This window comes from Doryrhamphus excisus, chromosome 4 (genome assembly GCF_030265055.1).
Source record: "Doryrhamphus excisus isolate RoL2022-K1 chromosome 4, RoL_Dexc_1.0, whole genome shotgun sequence".
In the NCBI taxonomy this organism is placed as follows: Eukaryota; Metazoa; Chordata; class Actinopteri; order Syngnathiformes; family Syngnathidae; genus Doryrhamphus; species Doryrhamphus excisus.
In genome coordinates, this window is record NC_080469.1 from 8258730 (window position 1) to 8275229 (window position 16500).

The 16500-nt window shown below is 43.2% G+C and overlaps 1 protein-coding gene across 1 annotated transcript; it reads left to right on the forward strand.

Annotated features, from left to right (window-relative positions):
* mn1b (meningioma 1b) lies at nt 1-15936 on the forward strand. Its single transcript, XM_058071400.1, has 2 exons — nt 1-4319; nt 14369-15936. Exons 1-2 carry the CDS (start codon nt 860-862, stop codon nt 14569-14571), a joined length of 3663 nt encoding a protein of 1220 aa, XP_057927383.1. The 5' UTR covers nt 1-859; the 3' UTR covers nt 14572-15936.
* Nucleotides 15937-16500: the final 564 nt, after the last annotated feature.

Consider the following 16500-nt stretch of genomic DNA (forward strand, 5'->3'; position numbering starts at 1 on the left):
TTGTTGCTGGCTCCTGCGGACGCGTTGATCCTCGCACACAACCAAAAGCGACCGAGCCGAGGGTGTGTGTTCCAGTCAATGTACTTCCAGCGCGTACACACACCTCAGCAGTAAAGTCCGTATCGGCGGGTCGTGCACGTTTAAGAGAGCAAAAGGATCCATCATACGCACCGCTTCTGAACACAGCGAGGTGAAAGATGCTGTCAAGCCGCTCCGTGCTTGTGGAGTGCGGGTAGTGCACGCCGCTCAGCCCCGGGACCAGGACGGGAACCGGGACCAGTTCGTGCAGTAAAGGAGAACGGTTGATGGTGGACTTTACGTCAAGCTGGACGGTTTTTTTGGACATCACAGTGTGTTTTTTCCCTCTTGAAGCCGTAAAGGTAGTTTCAATAATACAGCCCAACTTGGACTTTTTGTTAATGCCGTCATGGGACGTTATGCAGTAAAGTTGCTGTGGGTGCTTTGACATTGAACTGACTGCATTAACAAATCATCGGATAGAAATGATCACACATGAGATTAAATAGTTATTTTTCACGTGTGATTTCAATGCTTTGCCATGTTCACGCTGAACCGATGCGCACAAGATACGTTGGGATATTATTTGTCACTCGTGCAGCAAGGTAAATAACTGTTATAAATTAATTTCCTAGATCTTGCAAGTAAAATAACAGGGGAGAGACAGTCATTTCCTGCTTTTTTTTTAGAAGTAAAAGCACCTGCTTATTTTTGCAGATATTTCAGCTACTTTAGTTGTAGTGTGCATTTTTTAAATTAGCTTTACTTTTACGGATAGACTGCTAAACAGTCTGCCCAATGTCTGGCAAGTTTGCCATCATGTGGGATTAATTGCAGTAGTATGTTTGGTTCTCAGATTAATAGTAGAACCCCTGGGCAGCCAGAGAGAAACAAAAACCAGTTGAGACTGAACATGGGCTCCCATTATAAAAGTACCGGTTTTCATGCTGGAGGTCCCCCAGGAGCTGTGGAGCCCGGCATGGGCCCGATGAGTGACCCCCAAATGCTGGGACTCAATATGAACATGAATGGAGAACAGTACGGAGGTTTTCACTCTCGGGGGCACTCTGACATGCATGCAAGCGGTGGACTTCAGCAGCAGCAAGGAGCCATGCATGGATTCTTTAACAACCAGCAACCTCATCAAGGACATCCTCACAGCCATCAACCTCACCCCCACCAACATCATCCTCACTTCAGTGGGAATTTTGGAGGCCCAGAGCCAGGGTCATCATGTCTGCATGGTGCCAGGCTAATGGGCTACAATAACAATGCCATGGGACCACAGCAGGGCTTTGGTGAGGGATTTGATCCTCTCACTGAGGGACAGGCGGGGGATAGCTTTCCACAGCAGCAGCAGCAGCGACCTGCTAACATGCCTGACTTCCAACATCATGGGCCTCCCAGTGGCAGCCATGCTGTCCCTGCCCCCTGCCTACCCCTGGACCAGTCACCTAACAGGGCAGCCTCTTTCCACGGCCTGCCTTCATCCTCCTCCTCCTCCTCCGATTCTCACAGTCTGGAAAATAGACGGATGCCCAACCAAGGTGCTGTGGAGGGATTAGAATATAACTTTCCCAGCGACCCTCCCTCCGGACACTTTGATGTACCTGTATTTTCACCCTCCGAGTCTGAGTCTCAGCTACCCCATTTTGGCCCAGGAAGGCCAGTTCCAGGTGGAAATTTTCCCGGAAACCCTGGCATGCCGCGTACACCGGGCATGCAGAGCATCTCCAAAGGACACCAACCACCACCACCACCCCAGCAGCCACAACATGGAATGTTTTTTGAGCGTTTTGGAAATGGCCGGAAGGTGCCTGTGGGAATGGACCCGGGGGCCAATGCCAGACATCCTCTCATGCAACAGCAACAACAGGCTGGCTTGATAGCCAGACAAAACTCATGCCCTCCTGGCCTCCCCCGACCCCCTCAGGCTGAGTCTGGCTCCACTAACCCGAACATTCTGGATGGAGGGGTCATGATGAGTGGCCAACACAATCAGTTTGAATATCCCATTCACAGACTAGAAAATAGGGGTCTGCATCCCTATGGGGACCCCATGTTTAATATGCAACAGCCAGCTCCTCTTCCCTCCCAGCAGCCCCCAAATCAAAGGCTCCAACACTTTGACGCCCCTTATATGAACATGGCAAAAAGGCCTCGATTTGACTTTCCTAATGCACATAGTGGTGAAGGCTGGTGTGGTGGCATGGAGAACCACCTCTCCCCCTCTTCTTACCCAGGACTGCCAGGAGAGTTCACCCCACCTGTGAATGAAGGTTTCCCGCCAGGTCCACTGCAGCACACAGGGCCTGAGCAGCAGTCTTTACAGCAGAGACAGAATGCAGCCATGATGATAAAACAGATGGCCTCTCGTAACCAGCAGCAGAGAATGAGGCAGCCCAGTCTGCAGCAGATTGGTCACCACGGTGATGTGCCTCCCGGCCCAATGGGTCACGGAGGCTCAGTGGGGGGCATGCCTCAGCCAAACTTTGACAGGGAGAATGGAGGTAGAATGGCCAGTGTTGATGGACAAAATCCACATGTGAACCAGGAGAACTCCTGGTTTCAAGGGTCCCACCCTCCTGGGGAGATGATGTCACGGCGTATGGGTGGAGCAGGCAATGACTCAGGGCCTCACGACATGGGTCTACAGCAAAACGGGCCTGGGATGATGTTTAGGCCAGGTATGGGCATGCAAGATGGGCACGTACAGGCCCTCCACTCTCCAGGCATGCACTCGCAGTTCAGTGGCAACATGGGCAACCTTTCACAAATGCAGTCTCCAGGAGCAGGAGGAGGAACAGGACATCCGAATGCACCAGCAGAAAGACGTCCGGCGGACTTCCCTGCACCTCCAATGGGAGCACAGCCACCATTTCCCTATGGAGGAGCAAATCGTCAAGGGGCAGCTCACAATGTACCCCAGGGGGTGAACACCTCACCAGGGAACTACCCTCCTCAGTCTGAGTTCCCCTCAGGCCAGCGGTCGTCTGTGAGCAAGCTCGGTGCTCTGTCCCTGGGGAATTTTAGCAAAACCAGTGCTAAAGACAGTGTTTTTGGCCAGAGCTGCCTGGCAGCCCTATCTACGGCCTGCCAGAACATGATCGCAAGCCTAGGGGCTCCCAACCTCAACGTAACGTTCAACAAGAAAAACCAAAATGAGGGCAAGCGAAAATTGAGTCAGACAGAGCAGGACATTAATAGCAGCACATCTAATGGTACTGGCAGTGCTGGGCCTGAGTATTTTCAGAGCAGCACTTCTCAGAACAACCAGCTGCCTGGCACTGGGAATAGCAACTCTAAGCCTGCAAGTCAAAACCAGACGATGCAGGGGGAAGCCAGTGCCCTCTCCCCAAATTACAACATGGACGCTACCCCGTGCAGTGAGGGGAAGGCATCAACAGGGAGTGGGAGAGGGAGAGGGAGGAGAAAAAGAGACAGTGGACATGTGAGCCCAGGAATTTTTTTTTCCTCTGAAAATGGCAACCCTGTTGTGAGTCCAGGCCAGCAGACCCCTTCAGCTGGTGTTGGGGAGAGGGGTGGGGGAACGCCCCATGAGAAACACCTGTCACCTTCTTGGGGGAAAGGAGGTGAACTAATGTTGGGGGACCAGGCTGACCTGATGTCTTCTCTGGACAGTGGCATTCAAAGTGTGGCCAAGTCTGACAGCAGCTCGCCACGAGTGGACTTTCCTGATGATGTCAGCGCCCACTTTGGCAACGAGGACGAGGTGTCCTCCAGTTCAGACACAGGAGGCGCCTCGGCTAATAAGTCTAACCGCAGCCCTATGATCAGTGGCTCACCCAAAATGCAAATAAATGGACAGAAACCCTTAGGGATGGCCATTAACAATCATACTACCTCGACGCCGGACAGCTATGGACTGAGTGCTGGTGGGGGAACAGGCAGCAGTGGTGTGAGCCACCCAGGTACACCTGGAGTGGAGCAGGTACGCACCCCATCCAGCACCTCTGGTCAAGATGAAATTCACCCGCTGGAGATTCTACAGGCCCAGATCCAGCTGCAGAGGCAGCAGTTCAGCATCTCTGAGGACCAGCCCCTCGCCATGAAAAATGGCAAAAAAAACGGTGACTCTCCCTCCCAGAACGGCGACAACGAGCTGGCAAGCTGCAGCCCCGACGCCGGGAAGGGCTCAATGGGCACTATTGACCTTGACACGCTCATGGCAGAGCAGCATGCCACCTGGTTCGTGCCCGGTGATAAGGCCATGATGGACGGGCAGGAGGACGACAAGGCCGTGGGACCTTGGGAAAAAAACAAGAGCCAAAATAAAGAAGGTAAGCAACATTTATTTTCTACAACTTTCCTTTGTGTGATGTTCCACACTTTTTGTCCTGATGGTATGAAAGTGTCTTTCATTGAATAATTCAATCAGTGCAACACAACATTCTAAATAGGTTTGATGCTGTGGCGACTTACATTATATTATGTGTTTTAAAATAGCTTTCTAAATTTTAGCAATATAGATTATAAGAAAATCTTTCACTTAATGAGATTTTAAAAAGCTGTTATGGCTATTAAGAATATTAAACAATGTGCAAAAATATAATGTAAAATTCATTTTACCTAACAAAAGACTTTTCCCTTGCTGTAATGTATTTTTTTATAGATTTCCTCATTGTAGTGGCACTTGAAAAGAACACCTAGAGAAAAGTAAACATTTCCCGTGGTTCTTTATCTCAGTTTTCAGGGTGAACAACTGCATTGAGAAGATTAATAGCTTTTAGAGGATGTGCGTCTACACAGCAGGGTTTCCCTTTGCCTTTTACGTGTTTGTTTATGTTATTACCATGGGATAATACAGAGCTGCTGAAACGGAATTGACTTTTTAGATTAGATGGACAAGATTTGCAGAAATAATACATGTCAATAGAATTACATTTCTATTCAAATGCATTCATTTTCAGTGTTTTAAAAAATCTATTTAATTAGTAATACAAATGATTAAAATGAACAAGAAATATTTTAATGTTTAACATAACATGAGTAGAATATGATTTGGTGTTATTTAATAACTTAATATCAACTGAAGGTATTGTATTAGTGTAAAAATATTATTGAAAAAATGATGTCATATACTATGAGTAGTAAGTTAAATTTAGTCAAAAAAACTAAACATGTTCGCAATTTTTTGTTTTAATATTGTTTAAAGATTTAATACTTCTAAATTCAACATAATTCAGTTGTCAAATTGCAACATTTAATATACAAAGTAAATAAATAGATAAATACCCTAAATGTGTTATTGCTTTACTGATATTAAAATATTTCAGTAATGTCTATAATTATGCTTCTTAAAATTAAATAAGTTGTTTTTCTTTAAGTTTTTTGACGTGTTTATATTAACATATACACTTTAATTGTTTTTGTAGAATCAATGGTGTAATTGCATAATACATTGAAACGTATGAAAATCAGATTAAATTGTATGTGTGTGTGTTTTTTTTTTCCCAACAAACAAACCGACAACTGTCAAATAGAATCTAAAAGGCTGTTACCCACCATCAGAGCTACTCCCTGTCCACCTGTGGAAAGAAATATATAATAATAATCTTAATAATAATCATAATAATTATGATGATGTGAATATAAGTATGAGCCACTAGCTGCTGTGTCTCCAGCGCCTCTTTGTTCTGTTTAGTGTAGGCGTAGCGAGAGGAGGGGGCGCACAGCGCACTGTCTGGATTCGGGATCTGTGTGTGTGTGTGTGTGTGTGTATATATTTATAGTTAGTTATAATCATATGTATATATATATATATATATATATAATATATATACAGTATATATATATATATACAGTATATATATATATATATATACAGTATATATAGTTTATATGAGCCTGGGTGGTGCTGGTAACCAGAGGCCTAATATCACATTAAACGAATAGGAAAATAACATTGGCCAGGATTATCATACCCATTTCTGCTATTTGTTTGGCTTGGAACCAGTTGTCCACCACTCCATTTAATGAATAGAGACTGTAGCCTTTTAATTCCCCTGATTTATTGATGTGGTCTTAAGAGGTGAACAATCCCTGCTAATTTATGCAAACATCAGTGAAAACAACATTGCTGCAGGAGAGTGTATAGATGTGATGCAAGGTAGATATAGTGTGTATATATATATGTATATATGTAGTATGTGTTATTAGATGTACTTTGACCCAGAAAGACACAACACTGTTTGTCAGTCGAGCATCCTCACCCTGTTGCATGCACATACAAATCAGTAGAAGAAGAATAGCCTTTTTTCCTTGCCTTTTCTCCTCTTGCCGCCCTCCCTGCATGGACACGAGGCACGCAGCTCTGGAGCGATCGATAGCTAGTTAGCACAAATCACGGCTCCTGACAGTTTTTCATTTGAGTGCTTCAGACAGCAAAGATGAAAAAAATGGTGAAGGTGTATTTGGGAGGAGATGGGGGATTTGGAGATTGAATCTGATGCTTGGGTTACACAGGAGAGAGCAAAATAACATCATAATTTAAGATAAGTCATTGCCCACAGCACAGTTCCATAAAAGCCATTGGCTTTTCTCACTACAAAAAAACTAACCACCTCAACCAGTCAGTCCAGTTTGAAGTCACTCATGCAGTATATAAAAAGTCTGAGAAGTGGTTTAAAAAAAAAAACAAAACACTTACTTAACATGCATGTGATAGTCAAGGAACTATCTTTAAAAATTATTACTTTCATTATGTTATTTTCTAGGGATTGATTTGTTTTGGTTTGTTTTAAGGGGAGCTCAAATGCATTGTATAATTCATTGTTCTGCAATTATCATTTCTGGATTTTTATTAATTTTTTTTACAAAATGTTGATTTAGAAACAAATGTTCTGCATCTATATATTATGAATTAAATGTACCTTTCCGGGGTACCAGTTAATGTTTGTCTGGTGAGCTTGCACAGTGCTCATACATAGTGCTCTTTTTGTCCCCCAAAGTTTCGGGTAATAAGCAGTACAGAGGAGCAACACGTCTGATTCGCCATCAAATATTTACCGCTGGATGATTGTACCTAACAAATGTTCCGTCCCTGGTAAAAGTCAACTTTTTTTCCGCTGATCCTTATGTTAAGAAGGAAGTGTGTTGAAATCATCATCCACTCTTGACAGCTTGTATATTTAATTTTGGACTTGCACTTGATCTTACCACCATAAGCTTCAGTTAATTGTAAGGTTGCCTTGCTCGCATGATGTCAGTTAATAATATTTCCTCCTTCCCCTGTTTTCTATATTTTTGGTAGCTCATGCACAGTCTTGATAACAAGCCACCAGAAGTGGGACATAGGAAGTGAATGAGTTATTTTAGTTTTTTCACCACATGCACTTTTTTCCCCATTCTAACACATTTAAAATTCTTCACAGCTGACCTTATAGAACTGTTTCTCTCTTCCCTCCAAGTAATAAGTCTTTTAAAGAGCTGTGATTATGATCAAATCTCTGTCGCTCTGACTTTGACAGGTTTGAAAAGAGGGAGCTTGCGTGTTACAATACCTACTAGAAAGCGCTTTAATCCGCACACGAAAAAAGTTCTATTGATATTTCAGCATTGAGGATGATCCACTGAGACTACCTGCTTTTGACATTTCAGTACGACAACAACCCTGCAAACTGGGCCAGTCATTTTTATTTCTTGTTTCAAAACAAAAAAATCACGAATCAAGTGATTGGCACTTGCTTGCATGTGGGGAAAAAAACAGCTTGGGGCAGTGTTATGTGCTTTACCTGTCATTACATGGTGTTTCATATTGACTTTTTCAACAACACACTTTCATAAAGCCTCGCGCACACTTCTCTCACCTGTAGTAGTGATAATCATTATGATAATCATGGCAATTAGCTTTGCAAGTATTGTTTCCAAAAGACATAATTCATCTGCGGGCAACTCCTGCTATTTAACCTGGGTATTGACGGGTTCATTAGGCCTAAAAAGATGTTAGTGTGTGTCTGCAGGGAATTTCGGTATTACGATGGCATGCAAGCAACCGTCTGCCTGTTGTGAACAAAATTGTTGTGTTGGGAATTTTAACACAACTTGAAATTGTGAGATTCATAATATTTTATTTGATTCATTGTGTTTTGTTTCTAGTTTTCTACTTGTGTGTGTGCGTGTGTGTGTGTGGTGTGTGCATGCACGTGAGTATGGGTTTGTAGACACTGCAACTTGATAGTGTAGATGTGTCAGCTGCAGACATAAAGTTTGATTTATTTAGTCTCGGTGTCAAACTCACAACCTCCCCTCCCAACACTTCCCACCCTTCTCCTTGTATAGGTGAATGTCTTGGTGGAACTCATCACGTGAGTTTGAATGTGTTTAAAAACAAGTACAGGTATTTACTTGACTTGGTTATAGGGCAGGTTTGGGGGGTAAAACACATTGGATTTAGAGTGTTGTGTGCATTAGTGTTTTATTTAATGTAATATAGTAGAGGCACGCTTTTTGTTGGGGGTTGCATTTCGGGACAATGACTGAATGGCAAAAACTGCTTGTAATTGAGACGCCCATAAAAATGTCTATTTTTGACACCCTCCAAACCCTCCTTTTACATTGTCTTCAGATTTTGGATTAACATTTGGAATAAAATTGCTTACATTACATTTTCTGTAATTTTTCGAGTAGATTGAGCTAACAAATTCTCCCCTTCTCTCTTCAATTGTCATTGTGTACTTGTGACACAATCCAGGCTTAAGCTCTATATATGCCTCACACATTTATTAAATAGATTTAACATATAAAATGTATAGGTACTCAACGCTAATGAATGATAATGTGAGATGATCCATGAACAGATGGACTCAGAGTCACGGTGTAGCACAATACACAACCATGGTGTGTTCAAGGACTGCCAACAAAGTGTTAAATCTCAATGATTGACAAAATATATATATATATATATATATATAAATACATGCTGTACATTGTACATGTATGGCCATGTACGAGATCCACTGTACTGTGTATGCTTCTTTGCATGTCACTGTGACACTGAGCCCCGGTGACAGTCAAAGAGAGCAAATTGCATGTTGGATTTAAAAAAGAAGGAAGCTCATCCAGCATGTTGTTTACCCTGAGGTAAGGTGTTAGGATGAAATAAAACCGGTTTCATCTTGTGCTAAATGGTCTCCTTGTACGGATCAGCGAGTGGGAAAATGTATTTATCAGGGAGATGCACAAATTGAAAAGTAAAAAATCAGTGATTGTGGATGGATGTGACACTCCTCCAAATGTGTTTTGTTTTGTTGACTGTCTGCCAGAACAGCTGTCGCGGTTTTCAAAAAAAATCGAAAAAAAAAGAACCAGTAGTACAAAGCACTGCAAGGTGTTGGGTGTCTCTGCTTGTAAAAAGGTGTGTATGTGTTTTCAGCTCTCTCGAGGTGTCTATGTTGACACGTCGCCAGCAGTGGTTATGTCATTTGCCATACAGCTCCTTGGCGGCGTCTTTAATTTGTATTGGGGAATTGACAAGTGACTTATGACACCTGAGCTTTGTCTCCTTGGAGACAAAAGTGGAAGTGGAAGCTGATTGTATGAGTGATAGCGGCAGATAAAAAGTGTCCCTTGAGGGAAAGTAAAGTACTAGTTTTCCATTTGTAACAATACAAAAACATAGCAACAATAAAACACACTTTTTGCATTGAATGACCTGCCATCATGTACACATGTTTGTAATACAAAGCACGCATTTCGACCTCGCAGAATTCTCAAACAGTGGCGAGATTAGTGGTGTACCTGTAGTACATTATTTTCCCGTGTATATACAACTCATTCAGAGGGTGGACAGCCCACTTTTGAAAACACCTTTTCTGATTTCAGATCAACATTTACAATAAAAGTTGCTGTTGTAACGCATACATTATTCCAAATGCAGTAATGCTTCCCTTTTACTCTGAAGTACCATTGTTTGCTCGCTACAGAGGAAGCTAACAAGCTAAATAGTCATGTCACGCTCTTAACCCCCCCCCCCCCCCCCAAAAAAAGCAGGAATGTGGAAAATTGGGCAAAAGGCAAATAATAATAATGACACATAGCTTTTGTCTATAAATATAGATCACATTACTTATCGTTTTTGCTCTTTAAAATTGATCCTGTCTTAAAACAAAATAGTGTTTTTTTATTACAGATACAGAGTGAAAACATAGTTTGCTGAAAAGTGCTGAGCCCAAATAGAGACAGAGAGGTAGATCAATATGTCACAGGCTTGGATGACACACTGGACAGGCCATAGACATGCTTGTGAGTTATGAAGGAGCCACTAAATCACTTCCCATGTTCTGCTTTATGTCTGCTTTCCGAAACGGTGCTTCTTGTGGCTGCAGAGGTGTGTGTGTGTGTGTGTGTGTGTGAGGGAAGGTAGCAAATGCTGAGGGCATTGCCTGTCTGGGCAAGCGTCTCTCTCTTTTTTTTTTCCCCTTAAGTTGCAAGCCAGAGAACAGAAAGGAAATTCAAACCAAAATAACCCCTGTGCCCTTGTTGGAAAAATGTACCCCCCCACCCCGGTTCCCTCCTCGTCTTTGCAGAGATCCTCCCTCTTCTGAGGCAAAGGTCACAGTTTGGGATTCGGGCAGAATTTGGGGGGGTTGCAAAGCAGCCTCACACGCCCGCCCTTGCTAACCTTAAGGCTCAGGGTGTACCTTTAGTAGCATATGTCATCACGCTGTCCTATGCTGTTTGCTGTTGATTTAACTCATTTTACCATAGTTGTGAGATGCACAACCCTCCTGGTTGAAATCTGACGTGTTTTCGTGGATGTTGAAGGGTTCTTTGTGCTGACAAAGACAGAATTCTCACACCAGGCTATCCACGGTGCTAGTTGTTATGCTAAAGGAATCTGACCTGATGTCACACAGTGTCATAGGAGCCGAGGCCTTTGGGTGTTTTTGTCAGTGAGTGGAGCAGTCTGATTGGACCGCGTGGCGTTCAGAGGGGATAGGGTCGTGCCCCAGCCAGGGAGCGGGGTGGGGTGGGGGGGTCAAAGGTGAAGTGTCGTCATGGAAGTAGAGCTTGGGATAGAAAGGGCAGAGCCATGCCGCTTGAGATTGTGGAGCATGGGAAATCAACGTGACGGCCGTGAGGAACGTGTGCCAAAAAAAGAAGCCTTGTAAAATTTAAACTCTCTTGCGCACACTTTGTCTCCTTCTCCTGCCATCGCTTTGTCGTTTAAAAGCTACAATTCACTTTAAAAAAAAAACTGAAAGTCATAAAAGAGATGAACTTCAAAGCCTGCTGTTGTTATTTTAAAATTTAAGCAATGACAGCAAAAAATAATGGTTGACAATGTCTGTCTCCTCCTTCACATTGCTTGCTTATTGTTGTTGACATGGGAAGCCGCATCGGGCCGTCGAAATCCCAGACACACTCATATCGAGCACACACTTCCCTTTAGAGTGTGTGTGTGTGTGTGTGTGTGTGTGTGTGTGTAACAGCATGATCATCCGCTACTAAATAACAAACTGTCACACTTGAGGTGAAAGTGATACAAGTGAATTACTTAAAATTTGCTATTTGCTGCGGTAATCGTGTCTGCCTGTGATGTGTTTAAAGACATTTAGGTGTGTTTGCGTCTCGACACTGCCGCTCACACTTTTACTGCTCTCTTTTTATTATTACATGTTCTCCCCCTCACTTATTGATGCTGAGCGTTTGTTCCCCTCAGATGAATAGGCTATTATTGAAATATGATTGTGGATATGAAATCTGTGTTAGTCAGTGAACAGCCATAACAAGATAGATCTTACTGGGTGGGGGGGGGGGGGGGGGGGGTAGGTTTTCCTGTATGTAAAATGTCATGGTGATTTGGGATTTGGACTCGTGTGATGTAATTTCACACCATCGTTTTGCCTTGTGAACACTGGCATGGATAATGCTATCAATTTAAGTGGGCTGTCTTGATTTTTTTCATGTAAAATCACACACCTTGCCTTTTACCAACCTCACAATCGTGTGTTGTATGTGTTAAATGTTTTCATTTATAGTAGGGAAATTGGTAATAATAAAAAAAAAAAGTTTAAGATGAGATAAGTAATTTCCATCCAATCTGAGTGATGTCTCTCTCTGTGATTGTACGTGTGTGTGCGTCCACATCTAAATATATGCATGTAGTGTATGTGTGTGTGTATGTGGAGCAGCAGCTGAGGGCTGGTGTGGGTATGGCGGCAGCGGCAGCAGTTGGCGTGTTGTGTGTCTTAACCGAGCGTGTTGTCAGTTTGCTGTGTGTCAGCAGTGAGCCAGGGGAACGCTTGGCTGCCTATTCAGGCCGGTGTGGACCCCGCTGTGCCCAGCTAGCATGAGCTGCCGGCGGCTGCTGGAGGGCGCTGAGACGAGGGAGTTCGAGTGGGTGGAGGGAGGCGATACGGGCAGGAGGAGGGGGGGTGGTCGGAGATTCACCATGCTGAGGTGTATAACCGCACCCTCTGGCAAATGTTAGATCTCATCAGTGGCACCTCTGATGCCGCTCTAAATCCTCATTTCTTCCTCACAGAGTCCGTCCTCTTACATCTCACCTCCTTGGGAGAGAGAATTTTCCAAAATCCTTGCAGAGTCAAACGAAACAACGGGAGGCTTGGCTGCCTGACCTTTTACCAAATCCTCCACTTTTCCATTCCAGTGGTCACAGTCCAGACAGGCTGGGGGGCAAGCCTGCATGTCTGCCTCTCTTGGTTGTCCTTGCTGCATGGCCAGGCTAGGATTTGGGAGTGTGGTGTGAGGAGGTGGGGGATGACAACGGTAAACAAAAGCCCCCTTTCCCAACATGCAGCACAGTATGTTTGAGAACGTTTTTTTTTGTTTGCATTTTCATTGCCAAAACTAGGATATCACATATCATAAGATAGGATATCAACATAACGGATCTTTTCAATCTCTTGTTGACACCAACCGCAGTTGTTTGATACCTAAACTCTGCAGTCTAGGTAGAAAACAATCAAAATGCTTCTTTTCTCTAGCAAAGCTTGGCTTTTTATAATTTAAATAATTCCATGGTAAGATAAAAGAAATACTGGATTATTATTACATTATTGTCATTTAACTTAAACACCCCATGGTGGAATGCAAGCCAGATCACACTGCATTCTAAAATTCTACCAGATTTGTTGACACATTATGCTGATGTTTCTCCGAGAACTGGAGAGGGTTTTTATTTCCGTTTAAAGTTAAAATACAGGAAACTATTGAAACGGGCGGGCGCTGGGAAAGAGGGGCGATAACGAGATCATGATTTCCAGTATTATTCCAAACTGTCCCATGGTGAGCTGAACTGAAACTGTTGCTAAACTAAATGAAATACAGTACGACGGTGGGTGAAATAGAGTTTGGCGTGCATCTTTCTCGCAGTTGAGCAGCAGTGTTGTGATCTGCAGTGTGTGCGGCCCTGACTGTGTCGTCTGTCTCAGCTGGTGTGACACATGTAACTCAGCTTGTCAGAGTCGCGTTCCTGCAGCCTTCACACTTGCAGACCAACTTGTCTCTGCGCCTGGGAGCGTTGTCTTTGCGCACAACGCTGATCTGTTTCAACCATTCACAAAGTGCAAAAGCAGAGGTTTCATAGTGTGTGTGTGTGTGTGTGTGTGTGTGTGTGTGTGTGTGTGTGTGTGTAAGGAGAAGGAGATGGGAGAGTAATCAGACTGGATGTCTTCTCAAACACTTCCTCTGTGCTCTTGGCTACAAAAGGGAAAATCCAAAGCACGTAGTCCCTCCATTACTTCTGTCCAAGTTGCTATGTATCGGTCCTCCCTCCTTGGTCCACAGCATATTGGCAGATGATATATAGTTTAGAAAGTACTTCCTGTCCTCGTCTATCTTCCCCTTTTTCATTACATGACATGGAGTGATTTTTCTCCATATGTGCAGCGTGCACCTCGGGCGTCAGCATTAACTCTCTGGCACAGCATATTTTTTAATATGATGTACAATCTACCTGGGTATGGATTTTTTCAGTAAGCTTGATGCAGCCATTTAATATGATCCTCCGCATCATGGTGACATGGGGTCAATACCCTGGCACAGTCATTACACCAATAAATTGGGTCAACAAGGTTAGAGGTCGCTTTTCTGTGTCCTTTGACCCGCTGATCAGGGGTCAGTACAGATTTGCACACAGGGACAAATGAAAGTGTGGGTGTTGGTGTGTAAGGCTGGAGAAGATGTGTGTGAAGAGGCATGATGAGCAGTGCTGAATTAATTTCACAGTGCAGATTTAGTGTGGGATGTGTAAATGACACCGCTTTAATTAAAAGTGTATTTAAATGCTTCATCCGCCAGTTGCTGAATGTTGCTCATTTCACACAGTTGTAATTAACCTTTTCCTTTCTTTGCTTGCCTGCAGAATCCGAGCTGTCTCAGAGTAAGGCAGGAGCTGGGACCCCGGGGGCTGGCGGTGGCGGCGGGAACCACCTTCAGTGCCTGTCCGTCCACTGCACGGATGAGCTTGGGGACAGTAAGGGCCGAGGAGGGCCTGTCTCTTCTTGGCGCTCTCTCCACTCTGATATTTCCAACCGATTTGGGACATTTGTGGCAGCACTGACTTGAATAAACAGCTGAGCCACCACAGAGGAAGAGGATGAACCAAGGACAGTTCAGAGACAAATAGTAAAGAATGATGCTTATGATGATAAGATGTCAGTGTGGAAACTGCAAGCACCTCTTACCTGTTCAGGGAGAGAAAGACTCTCACACATACATGCAAACACACGCGCACACACGCACACACACACACATCAAAATACCATGTTTTTGTCACATGCAGTCACTCGCTCACACACTGCTGGACAATACAGCATGGGCTCTACTCAACCAATCTGGAAAACCTCAAGTCGACATATACTATGTTTTTCTTTGCCTTTTTTTGTTTTGAAGTAAGTAAATGATGAGATAGCAAAAGCAGATATATTCAGTTGCCACTGGCTGTAATTGTGTAGCAGTGTTGAAACATGTGATGTACTTGGCAGGCTGATTACTTTTTTTTTGTTGATAAATATGGCCTTTCTGCTCACCTCACTTATACATAGAGCTCTAATGTAAATATATATGAACCTTCCAGTGTAAGCAGCTGTTTCTTGCCCAACTTTCATCTGAATTTATCATAAGTTCATTTTTTTTACCCTCATATGAGCCGACTTCTTCGTTTGAAGTGGAATAAATGCAGAAGAATATGAATATGCATGAATGTATGCTAACAGTTTTTTTTGTGCAAATACACCTATTTGCTTTCATATCCAATCTTGTACCTGTTCACGTTTGCTGCTGTTCATTTTAGATATACTTCCTCTTCTCTTTCTCTTCTCCCCCCCTTCCCTTCCCTTTCCTTCTACATTTTATTATTTTATTCATGAGCTCAACCTTGTTAACAATTCAGCCAATGGGAACTGAAACTGAGGTCTTTGCATAGTTTTAATAAGGGAATTGAAAAAATGGCTATTGGTATTGCACATGTATAATAAGAAAAAAAAATGCTGTGTGTTGGGCAATCTTGTAATCTTTAAATAATGCTTCCGTTGAATTTGAATTTCTGAAACAATAGATGGACTGTGACAGCAATTTATGAATTGATTTTTGTTTTTTTTTGTTTACTTTTTTAAAAAAATAATAAGTAAAGTGCAGTCGTCTGTTTTCCTGCATATTGTATATATCTGTATATGTTTTATTGAGTAACTAAATAACAATAAATATGATGTTAAAGGTGGCACTTTGTTGCTGGTCTCTCCATTTGTCACTCAGCAACATCCTACGTGTGCTGACATTTCGCTGTGAAATATTCAGCACTTATCTGTACATGTAAACATTATTTGTACCTTGAGTATCCTGAGCCAATTGGAAATGTCTGCAGTATATTTAAAGTGACAGACCTGTCAGGGAAATTGTCAGATGACAGCACGCAGAAACCTGTAAAATATTAAAAAAGTAGCGACATAAGCGGTCCTTGCAGTTTCTGCAGCTTCTTAATGGATTAAGACTAAGATGATTAATTCTGTGTACACACGCTCACAACTCATCTCATTTCATCCTCCATCTTTTCTGAGATTCCTACTCAACTTAGCAGCTTCTTATGAATCGGTTTTACAAACCAATAGCTCCATCCATCCATTACCGCTTATCCTCCCGAGGGTCGCGGGCACGCTGGAGCCTATCCCAGCTGTCTTCGGGTGAGAGGCAGGGTACACCCTGGACTGGTCGCCAGCCAATCACAGGGCACATATAAACAAACAACCATTCAATGCAAACCACAACATTAAATATATTATTCAATGAACATCAAAGAGCAGCATCATCTTTGCAAAGAGGGGATTTTGAATGCAATTCTTGTATTAGATGCCAATAGCTTGTGGAGATGTACAAAACGCAGTTGCCAATCCAGTATCTAAATAGCATATTCCAACCATCATTGTACACCATAGTTGCTTCCTGCTGGCTGCCTGAACTATTTGCCATCTGCATGGATGCGTAATGCCACTCAGTAAC